This window comes from Mandrillus leucophaeus, unplaced genomic scaffold (genome assembly GCF_000951045.1).
Source record: "Mandrillus leucophaeus isolate KB7577 unplaced genomic scaffold, Mleu.le_1.0 Scaffold83, whole genome shotgun sequence".
Taxonomy (NCBI): Eukaryota; Metazoa; Chordata; class Mammalia; order Primates; family Cercopithecidae; genus Mandrillus; species Mandrillus leucophaeus.
In genome coordinates, this window is record NW_012109030.1 from 2091055 (window position 1) to 2103221 (window position 12167).

Genomic DNA, 12167 nt, shown 5'->3' on the forward strand with positions numbered 1-12167 from the left:
TTTTGTTAACACATATATTACTCTCTTTCTCTTATTGGTTCGAAAATTGCAAATCCTATGCTTCCCCATGTCCTGGAGTCAAAACAACTCTGGATAGAAAGTGATTATGCAAAGTTTATTCTAAAATCAAAAGCGAAATGAGACCGCCTGCGTTTTTTGTTTAGTTAAAAACAACTTACTGAATCACATTTCTGATGAGGAATTTGAAAGTGCAAAATGCCAACATCCTGTGTTGGGATCATAATTTCCAATTTGCATAGGAAAAATTTGTATCTACAACACTGAAAAAGAATTTCTCCTCCACCCCCAGAATACCCTTCCCTTTCTCATCGTGGGCCCCTGCTGCTTCTGTAGCTATCACCTCCATCTCCTCCTCTCCAAACTTTCCTGTCTTCCCTTTCATTGCCCAGCTTCCAGCCACCTTGCCTTTCTTAATGCATCTCCAGCATTTGATACTATTGGCCACTTCCTGAAACTATCACATCTCTTGAATTCCCCCCGGAACATCCCCTCCTGGTTCTCTTTCTGCTATTTGAATGGCTCCTTCTTAGAAAGTCTCTTCTAAGATTTCTCTTTGCCCATCCTTTCAATGCCCTTGTGCCCCAGGATTCCATCCCAGCCCCCTTCTCTTCTCTCCCATCCATTTAATTTTTTTTGGATGATCATATTTCCAGTCCTTCCTCAGTGCCTTCTGTCATCTCAGACCTCCCTTACTGCATTCAAGCCTTAAAGGCCTGATCTGGGTGTCTAAGAGCCACCCCCATCCTCACATCCCCAAAACCCTTGTCTCCATGACTTCTCAAATGTACCTCCTCTCTAGAATCCCCAGTCTCAGTGTTACCAGTACCCGTCCACTCCGTTCTTCTCCAAAGAGCATTCTCCATGCAACCTCTGTGTAGTCATCATGTCTTTATTCTATTTTCTAAACTTCTCCAAAATGTATCTTCCTCTCTCCATTTCCACTGCCTCAGTTCAGGGCCTCAGCCTCACTCACCGGGGGCTCTTGCATTGGGCCCCTATCACCCTCCTGCCCCCCACTCTTCCCTCTCTCTTCTCTTTCCTCTCATATTACCCATCCCTCTAAAATACAGACTTGATCAATACCCCCTGGATATAAAAGCATGACAGGCTCCCCAGTACCTTCTGAATACAATCTAAACTCCTTAGCATGCGTAGGAAGACTCTTCATATAGACTTTCTCTCATTGCTATCCTACTTCCATCTGTCCATTTCACCCTCATATACCCTGCCCTTCCCTTTCTCGAGCATGCCCCAGTCTAGTACAACAGAATCATGGGCCAGGTCTCCCATTCTGCTAGGTGACCTCCCGTTCACACCTTCATGGCTCATTCCAAGCATCATCTTCTCCAGAATCCTCTAGCAGAGCTGGCTAACTGGGATCCCCATCTGCAGGGAGTCTACAACTCCTGACCTTGACACCCCTCTTCCCTCTGAAGAGCGGGGTTAGTGGTACACAGCATGTCAGCCGTGGAGCACAAGTCAACATGAGAGTCCTTGAAAGGGCCACAAACCACAGAGTTTTGAGAATTCCTGTTCTTGCTGCGGGCACCTGTATTAGTCCATTTTCAAGCTGCTGATAAAGACATACCCGAGACTGGGTCATTTATAAAGAAAAAGAGGCTTAATGGGCTCACAGTTCCACAAGGTTGGGGAGTCCTCACAATCATGGTGGAAGGCAGAAGGCACTTCTTACATGGTGGCAGGCAAGCAGAGAATGAGAACCAAGTGAAAGAAGGAACCCCTTGTAAAACAATCAGATCTCGTGAGACTTATTCACTACCGTGAGAACAGTATGTGGGAAACCGTCCCCATGATCCAATTATCCCCCACCAGGTCCCTCCCACAACACATGGGAGTTATGGGAGCTACAATTAAAGGTGAGATTTGGGTGGGGACACAGCCAAACATCAGCACCTCAGCACCCAACTCTAGTAGCCCAAGGACAGTCCACCCACCTGCCTTTGGGAGCGTCCTGTAGGAAATGAACCTCACTGCAATTTATCAGACAATATATTACTAACCCCTTTGCAGAGAATTCTGAGGATCTTGAAAAAGATTCTCAAAAAAGGTTCTCATGGTAATAGGTCCCTTGGATTATTCTGTGTTACATCCATTTCGTTAAAGTGAAATGTCTCAGTCAACTACTTCACATAATATCCAGTACTTTAATTTTTATTGAGTACTAACAGGCCAATGTTGAGTGCTTGAGATAAGAAAAATGAATACACATGGGCCACAGTATAAATTTAAACCCATGAGGGAGTACAGTTAGAGAAGTATCATTCTGTGCATGGCACACAGAAAATGGATTATGATTTTCTGTGTGAAATTATGATTGTTCATTTATTTCCATGCTGGAATCTGATTAGAAAATCTGATTTGAGGCTGGGCATGGTAGCTCATGCCTGTAATCCCAACACTTTGGGAGGCCGAGGTAGGGTAGATGGATCACCTGAGATCAGGAGTTTGAGACCAGCCTGGCCAACATGGTGAAACCCCATCTGTACTAAAAATACAAAAATTAGCCAGGCATGATGGCAGGTGCCTGTAATTCCAGCTACTCAGGAGAGGCTGAGGCAGGAGAATTGCTTGAACCCCGAAGGCAGAGGTTGCAGTGAGCCAAGATCACACCATTTCACTCCAGGCTGGGTAACAAGAGCAAAACTCTGTCTCAAAAAAAAAAAGAAAGAAAGAAAAAGAAAAGAAAAAAGAAAGAAAATCTGATTTGATAGATAGAATGTCATTATAATGAATCCTTTTCAGGAACATGCATTTCATATATTAAAGGTTATTCATTATACGCTGGGCAATTCTAGAAACCATTAAAAAACAGCCTAATGAGTGAAAGTCGTAGAAAAACCTCCTTTATAACGAGAAAAATAATTTAGACAGAAGAACGTTATGGAACAAATGTACGTCAATGGGTCAGTAACTGTAGGTCTTTGAGATAATATGGGCTCAGGGGTCTTCCTCTGCAATCCCTTCCAGACTTGCTGAGCCCAGCATTGGGTATTGTGAATATCTATGAGCAATGCCTCCCCCAGTTCGGAGAAAATGAAACAGAACAATTCAATTGCTGCTGCAGAAAGATTGTCTTAAAGTCGTTCGAAAAGAGCTTAAATTTTATGTTGTATTTTGTGTTCCATTTTACCTCTACATTACCGCTAAAGTTGATTCATCCTCACCACTAAACTGTATTTTCTTGGTTGTTGCAATATATTGTTCTCTATTTAAATTAATAATTTATGATAAGGCGATGACTTCTGAGGGAATAAAATGTCAATAAGCTAACTTCATTGTCTCTACCATGATTTAAAGACTCTGACGTGTTCCCACTGCTGTTGCTTGCAGAATTGTACAAATATCGAGTGTTTACAAATCTCCTGTGCAGTGGGACGACTCGAAGGAGGAGAAAGCGCAGTCCTGAAAGTCACGTCACGATTATGGGCCCACACCTTCCTCCAGGTAATAAATAACCACAGAAGCACATACACACTGCTCACTGGGAGCTGCTTCGCAAAAGCTCAGTAGGAAGTCTTTTCGTAGAGATTTCTAATTTAACACTTCGAGAGTCCGAGGCAGATGGATTATTTGAGGCCAGGAGTTTGAGACCAGCCTGGCCCACATGGTAAAAACCAATCTCTACTAAAACTACAAAAATTAGCCGGTCATGGTGGTGAACACCAGTGGTCCCAGCTACTTGGGAGGCTGAGGCATGAGAATCCCTTGAACCCAGGAGACAGAGGTTGCAGTGAGCCAAGACTGTACCACTGTACTCCAACCTGGGTGACAGAGTGAGATGCTGCCAAACAAAAAGTAAAAAGAAGAGAGAGAGAGAGAAAGAGAGAAAGAAAAGAAAAGAAAGAAAAATTAAAACGAATTTTAAACTTAAAAAATTTTTTTTACATTTTTCAATGTAAAAGTTTCCATTTTAAAAAATATTTCAATTAAAATTTATGTGGAGGAGTTGAGCAAGATGAACTGGCCATTTTTCCCAGCAGGTGAAGACAGTTTAAATATCCTAATTCCCTAAGACCTTGAAGAGTAGATTCAGAAAATGTACTTAGTCCACTGTTACATACCCAGTGTTGGGCACAGTAACTATTAGTCAGTGGCAGCATGATGAGTATCAGAACATAATTATTCAAGACATATATGTCCAGAGAAGTTAAAATAGAAATCAATTTAGAAGGGAAAAGGGAGATTGTTCTAGAAGGTTCCTCTTAGCAGCATGGGCTCCAACCAGGATAGCACCTCAGCCAAGCTCCAAGTACGTGAGTGTAATTTATAGATTACGCACCACTCACGTGATCGGCTCTGCATCCCACAACAGCCAGGGATCATTCCATTGATTTGTGCACATTTTTTTTTTTCCCCTGAGATGGAGTCTCGCTGTGGTGCCCAGGCTGGAGTGCAGTGGTGCAGTCTTAGCTAACTGTAACCTCCACCTCCTGGGTTCAAGCATTTCCCCTGCCTGAGCCTCCCAAGTAGCTGGGACTACAGGTGTAGGCCACCATGCCCGGCTAATTTTTGTGTTTTTAATAGACATAGGGTTTCGCCACATTGACCAGGCTGGTCTCAAACTCCTGGCCTCAAGTGATCCACCTGCTTCAGTCTCCCGAAGTGCTCCCAGGCATGAGCCATTGCTCCTGGCTGACTGTGTGCATTTTAAAAGTTTAAAATCTCTTTTATGCTAAGAAAATGAGAGTTTCATTTTGGAATGTGCTATTTAAATGATACTACTGTGTTACAACCTTATTGTTTTAGGGGGATTTTTTTTTTAATCCTAAATTAACTCTTACCACGTCTATGCATTCTTGCTCACATTTTAACTACTAAACAAACTCATTTGGTTTATTGTGCCATGAAAAATCAAAGGGTCAAATCCCTTTGAGTCTAGTTATAAATATAGAATTTTTATCTCTAGATTTTTATGTTTTCTCTGATTTAATATGCTTCCATAGTCTTGTCAATCTTATTTTTGTTTTTAAAATAAAAACGAGGAAAATTAAAGTTTTGTTTTAAAGGTCATTTGTGAAGCTGTCTTCCTTTCTTCCTTTCCCTTCCCTTCCCTTCATTTCCCTTCCCTTTCCTTCTCTCCTTTTCTTACCTTCCTTCCTTTCTCCTTCCTGTCTTTATTTTTTTCATTTCTTTCTTTCTGTGTCTCTTTTCTTTCTTTCTCTTTTTCTTTCTTTCCCTTTCCTTCCTTCTTTTTCTTTCTTTCTATCTTCCTTCCCTCCTTTTCTTACTTCATTTTCTTTCTTTCCTTCCTTTCTTTCCTTTCTTCTAAGGCAGAGTTTCTCAGTCTCTGCACTATTAACATTTTGAAACAGATCATGCTGTGTTGTTGGGAGACACCCTGGGCATTATAGGATACTTAGCAGCATCCCTGCCTCTACCTAGTAGGTGCTGGTAGCACCCTTACCCCAGGTGTGACAACCAAAATTGTCTCCAGATATTGCCAATGTCCTCGGGGGACAACATCATCCCATTTTGAACCACTGACCTGAGGGGAGGCACAGTGCCCAATTTATTTGACTTTATTTTTAAATCAAACCATTGTGTATTCATTCACTCAACAAATATGTAGGAAGGACCTACTGTGTGCCAAGGGCTGCTTCAGGGTCTAGTTATAGGAGAAATAGCTGTGAACACAACAGACATAGTACCTGCCTTTACAGGGCTGTTAATCTCAGTGGTGGGAGTCAGAAACTGAGCGGGCAAACAGATGGATCAGTGCCAGGAAGAAAGTAGAATTGGGTAGTGAGATCAGGGTAGTAGGATAAAGAGTACAGAGCAGGACTGCTGCTACAGGTAGGATGGTCACTTTCTTTTATTTCCACAATGTCCTATCATTTGCACATATCAGTCGTATTCATTCAGTAGGTGAGGCCCCCATACAAGGGTGTGAATACCAGGAGGGAAGAATCCCTGGTGGCCATCTAATACCACAGATCATTAGCCCTTGAATTTCCTACTTTTAGATGCAATTTGTCTGAAAGCCTAAGCTGTAAATCCTGTTTTTCTCTAGTCAGATGAAAGCTGGGAGTAAGCTATATTATTGTGATCAATAGATTCATTTCTTAGGGATGACGCAACAAAGGACCACAAACTAAGTGGCTTAAAACAACAGAAATTTATTCTCTCAAAGTCCAAAACCAGAAGCCTGAAACCAGTGTGTCAGCAGGGTTGGTTCTTCCTGGAGGCTCTGAGGAATAAACTACCCCATGCCTCCCTTCAAGTTATTTTTGGTTTTTGTGGAGTTTTGTTTTTTATTATTATTTTCTTTTTTTATTTTTTTTATTTTTTATTTTTTTTTGTAAAGACAGGGTCTCACTATGTCACCCAAGCTGGAGTGAAGTGGTGCAGTCATAGCTCACTGCAGTCTTGAACTCCTGGGCTCAAACAACCCTCCCACCTCAGACTCCTGAGTAGCTGGGACTGTAGGTACCTGGCACCATGCCATGCTCAGTTTTTAATTATTTTTGTAGAGATTATATCTTGCTCTATTGCCTAGGCTGGTCTCAAACTCCTGGCTTCAAGTGATCCTCCTTCCTTGGTCTCCCGAAGCACTGGGCTTAGAGGTATAAACCACCAGGCCTGGCCCCTCCTAGCTTCTGGTGGTTGCCAGTAATCCTGGGCATTCAGTGGCTTGTAGACCATCACTCTACTCTCCCTCCATCTCCCATCACCTTCCCTTCTGTGTCTCTGTGTCACTGTGTCTTCTATTTCTTATAAGGACATTGGATTTAGAGCCCACCCTAATCCCAGTACAATCTCATCTCAAACCTTACCTTAATTCATTCTGCAAAGACCGTTATTCCAAACAAGGTCATAGTATGAGATTCTAAGTTAATATGAATTTGGGGAAGACATTATTCAACCCCCTAAAATCAATAATCTTCTATCCCCACTAGCAAAGCCTGACTCTATTTGCCACAGTATTGCACCAATTTCTTTAATCTAGTAAATATGCTCCTTAAACTACTTCACCAACCTTACTAGTATGAGAAGAAAGTAATTAATTAGGGTTTAAATTGTTTTTGTTATGACTCTGTTCACTACACACATTTTCCATCTACTCTTAGACATTATCACTAAATGGGCAAAATTTTGAACCAGAACAGTTGGGGCCGAAGTCATCTGAAGGCTTGAGTGGGGCTAGAGATGCAGTGTAGATGCTCTTGCAGTTTGGGTAAATATTGGCAAAAGTGTATGAGTAAACACAGGGGTGAGCCTGTTTTTGAATTTCATATGTGAAAACTGCCTATTAGCAAAGTGATGTGCAAAAAACCACAGACATCCATTAAATTCAAGTTCTAGGAGGAATGACCCTGACTAACATCAGACAGTCTATTTTCTCTATCTTTGGTAGATACTGGGTCAGGATGCAGGAGCTCAGTTCCATTCCTGCCTGGTTGTGTTCAAAGCACTTAACTTTCATGGGGCTCAAGTTCCTTATTTGTGAAATGAAGAGATTGGACTGAAGTCTCCTTTCGTGCCTGAAAATTCACTGATTCTATAGGTAGCTCACAAGTAATTTATGGTGTTTATTCTACTTGGCGTAAGCCAGCAATAACTCTGTATGCTGTCTCAATAGCCTACTTTTTTATTGTGTTGATGTTTTGGTTGACTGAGAACAGACTACATCTAAATGGCTCTTTACACTTAGGGAACAGCCTGCTAATCTTTCCAAAGAGGGCTGTTTGTCTGCAAATAGTCAGGTTACTATTGAGTGATTGCCATGCAGCTAAGTACCATGATACATGCTTGTATATGAATGACTCATTTAATTCTTACAGCAATTCCATGGGACATGTATTATTATTGTCAGCTGCATTTTACAGATGAACAAACTGAGACATAGATACTATATGGCCTTCCCAAGGCACATAGATAGTAAGGGGGAGAATCTTGAGCTTTTACCCCATGTATGTCACTACACTAGACTGCTGAACTAAAGATTACCATAACAGCCTCTGTAGATTTTATATTTTGATCACTGTACTACAGATGGCTAAACTATAACTCTTATATTATGGATAACTATACTATAACTACTATACAAAGGTTTTAAATACCGAGTATTAAACTTTTTCAAGATGTTTACATTGTATAGCATGCTATTTCAGAATCCAATAAAGAAAACATCTTATGATTATTGAATTATACTGTCCAGTACAGTAGTAATAGTCATGTATTGCTATTCAAAGTATTTCAATTTGACTAAAATTTAAAATTCATTTCCCCAGTCTCACCAATCACATCTTAAGTATTTAAGAGTCACAGCTCACGGCTACTGCATTGGTCTGTGCAGATTAAGAGCATTTCTCTTATTGAAGAAAGTTCTATGGGGCAGCACTGTTTTAAAATGTTAGGGAAGTATATTTCCATTCAAAATTGTAAGATTTGGTCATATAATCAATTCTTGTATCTATGAATGTAGACCTGAATTGTGTTTAATAATAGTTTTGTGACTTCCCTTATATCCCCTCATAAAGTAAGAATTAGGCCCTCTTTGCCCTCTAACAATGTCTTTCGCCATCCCAAAAGGCAAAATCTCTATCAGGAATCTACTTTTCCCTAAGTGTGATGTTACAGGTTTGAATAAACACAACAGCCTCCTGGTCGCTCTCCTGAGTGGTGAGCAAAGACAGCAAAAGAGGTGAACGTAGACCAAGGGGTCAAATGTACTGGCTTTACTTCAAAGCTTAGATATAGTATGAACCATGCAAGTAAACTTTTGGATTCAGATCTGCTGAGTGAGTAAAATATTGAAATTCTGCAATATGCAATAAAAAACAAAAACTTGTGAGGTTGTGTTAAGAAGTTGTTTTGCGGAGGGAAGTGGAGGAATCTTCCCAAAAATATATCTGTAGTTGATACCAGAGGGTAAGCTCCTCAAGAGGAGGAGGAATGTTTCCTTGTCTTTGAATTTTCTTCCCAGCCCTTGTATCACCTGACACAGGATGCTACTTATAATGCTTTAACGAATGAAACATCTCAGGCCAAATGCTAGGCTTGGCTGGTACACAAGTCCTTGTCTATTTAGAATGAAACCAGTCCAACTAACCAGCAAATGAGATCACAACAAATTATCCCTCATAGTGTAAAGCAAGTAGCCCAGGAAGCAGCAGATATTCTAAAAATGTAAAAACTTGTGATACCTTTGAACAAAATGAACAAGAAGTGATTTTTGATGCCTTTCTCTGGGGTCTCTGGAAATGCCACCTTGATGACTTGGTTTGAGATGCAAAAGTGATGCAGGGCAGGTGAACCCCAAAACTGGGGCTTAGCCCGTGAGCATTCTTGGCTTCGTGCAGAAGAGAATTCAAGCAACCTTACATTGCCTTTTCAGGTGACAGGTGACATTGCTTTGCAGGAAAAAGGGCTTCATTCTTTCTTTGTGAGAGGATGTAAGGAAAGTCACAGTCTTGAACAGCCTTTCATTGAACTGGACCTGCTCCCTGAGGAGCAGGGCTAACTCCTAGACAGCACACACAGAGCTGGACTCGGTGGGCTTTTGGCAACTCTCTTTATATCTACTTATACCCATGTTCAATTATATGCAACTTAAGGGGTGAGTAAATGCAAATTGAAGGGCAAGTTATTCAGAACGCTCCAGGAAAGGGGCGATAACTTCCAGGTCGTTGCCATAGAAAGGAGCAGTAACTTCTGGGCTGTTGCCATGGCATTTGTAAACTGTCATGGTGCTGGCGGGAGTGTCTTATGCTGATGAGCAATGAGGGCAGCTAGGGATTGCTTAAGTAGCTATTGGCTGCCTTTAGCCAGTTTCTTCCCTTCATCCTATCTGTGCCAGGTCTTGTTTTGGTCATCAGGGTTGTGACCAGAAAACAAGTCCGGCCAGTCCCATACCTCAAAAGCACAGGTGCAGCCAAGAATGCACCTATGCTGACATCTGTGCCCAGCCAGCCCGTTCACCAGAAGAATCTTCATGAGGAGCTTGGGCTCACGTTTGTTATGACGTTTGGCTTTTCTCCCAAATCCTCGCACCTCATCCTCCCTCAAGCCACAAGCTGTTCTGATTTAGTGAGTTTAGCAAAGACTTCTTGCATTTTGGGTAGAGGCAAGCATCTCATTTTCTTACATCTTTCAAATTGAAACCCTCCAGGTTGAGATGAGAAGGCTTCCAAACTGAGGAGAGAGCATGGATGGAACTGGAGGCTGCTATGTTAAATGAAATAAGCCAGGCACAGAAATACAAATATCACATGTTCTCACTCCTATGTGGGAACTAAAAGGGTGGATCTCATGGAGGCAGAGAGCAGATTCATCATTACCAGAGGCCGGGAAGGGAAGGTGGCGAACAGGGATGAAGAGAGGTTGGTTAAAGGGTACAAAAATACAGTCAGAAGGAATAAATTCTGAGAGTCGTAGACTCTCAGAGTGGGGAGATTATAGTTAATAATAATTTATTGTCTATTTCAAAGTAGCTGGAAGGAAGATTTGTAATTGTATTAGTCTGTTTTCACGCTGCTAATAAAGACATACCTGAGACTAGGTAATTTGTAAAGGAAAGAGGTTTAATTGATTCACAGTTCCACATGGCTGGGGAGGCCTCACAATCATAGCAGAAGGCAAAGGAGAAACAAAGGCATGTCTTACATGGTGGCAGGCAAGAGACCGTGTACAGGGGAACTCCCATTTATAAAATCTTGTGAGACTTATTCACTCCCACAACAACAGTACGGGAGAAATCGCCCATGAGTCAGTTATCTCCACCTGGCCCCACACTTGACACTGGGGATTATTACAATTCAAGGTGAGATTTGGGTGGGGACACAGCCAAATCATATCAGTAATGTTCCCAATGCTAAATGTTTGAGGTGACAGATATCCCAATTACCCTGAGTTGATCATTACACATGGCGTACAGTTACCGAAATATCACATGTACCTCCAAAATACATGCAACTAATAGATATCAGTAAAAATAAATAAGAATTAGGCTGCCTTTCCTCTTTGAGCCACACCCTAATTTGATTCTTTTCAGTTCCATAAGGTAGACAATTCAGGATCTCAGGGAACAGACACAAGTCCAAAGAGTCATGGTTGTTCTTTTATTTCCTGCCCAAAATGATGACCAGCAGTATTGGGTCATACTGGCTCAGCTTCCGGTCCGCTTCCAAAGGGGAGATAGTGTCAAATGTCTGAGTAGTACAAAATGCTGACATAATTTATCTAGACTTAACCTGGGGGAGAGACATGGTAATGAATAGTGTTGGCTGCAACTCACCATGCTTCTTGGACACAACCAGGGGACAGATTCAGAGGGATGAGGTGTTTTGATACCTTTTATTTCATCTACTGAGACAGAGACCAGAGACCCTTAGTGACATTCAATCAGATTTCTGTTGCCTCGTTTGAGGTAGGTTCCATGATCAGAGCCAGTCACAAACTCCTTCTCACTTTAAGGAAATGAGAGGCAAGGTTCCCTCTATTCTGTAGTTGAAATGTAAGAAGCAAGCACACACCCCAAAGAAGCTTTGCAAAATATCCTATATCTTTGAGTGCAACATATCTTCCAGAAATACTACACATAGAACTTTGTATAGTTTATAACCAGTCTGTCCATTCCCTGGTCTTCTAAGGAAATATTAAAAAAAAAAAAAAAAAAAAAAACCTTTACCTGGAAATGTGAGTCCAAAGAAAAGCTAGTTCTAAATTTAATAATTCAGAGAATCCAAGTGTTAGCCTCCTCATGATAAATTGCCATCTGAGTCTTTTATCATTTAATTATTTTGTTGGCACACATTTATTAGCACTACAGTTTCTTTAAAGACTGAACAACAAAAATGATGTCATTTTAACACCTTAACAATTTGTCATAAACTTGAAAATTGTCATTGGCCTTTTCAAATTAGATTCCACTTTTCTTAAGTGACATAGGCTCCCCCAGAGTGCCAATTTTCATAACTATAGTTTTTTTTTTTGAGATGGAGCCTTACTCAGCTGCCCAGGCTGTAGTACAGTGGCATGATCTCAGCTCACTGCAACCATTGTCTCCTGGGTTCAAGCGACTCTCCTGTCTCAGCCTCCTGAGTAGCTGGGATTGCAGGCACCCACCATCATGCCTGGCTAATTTTTGTATTTTAGTAGATACAGGGTTTCACCATGTTGGCCAG

At 41.3% G+C, this 12167-nt stretch overlaps 1 protein-coding gene across 2 annotated transcripts in view; it reads left to right on the top strand.

The window, feature by feature from the left end:
• The window catches only part of ITGA8 (integrin, alpha 8), a 221353-nt gene that overhangs the window by 179480 nt on the left and 29706 nt on the right, over positions 1 to 12167 (top strand). For both annotated transcript variants that reach the window (XM_011968109.1, XM_011968110.1), the window contains one exon: positions 3373 to 3486. In XM_011968109.1, the coding sequence (XP_011823499.1) occupies positions 3373 to 3486 (114 nt within the window). The remainder of the gene's footprint in view (positions 1 to 3372; positions 3487 to 12167) is intronic.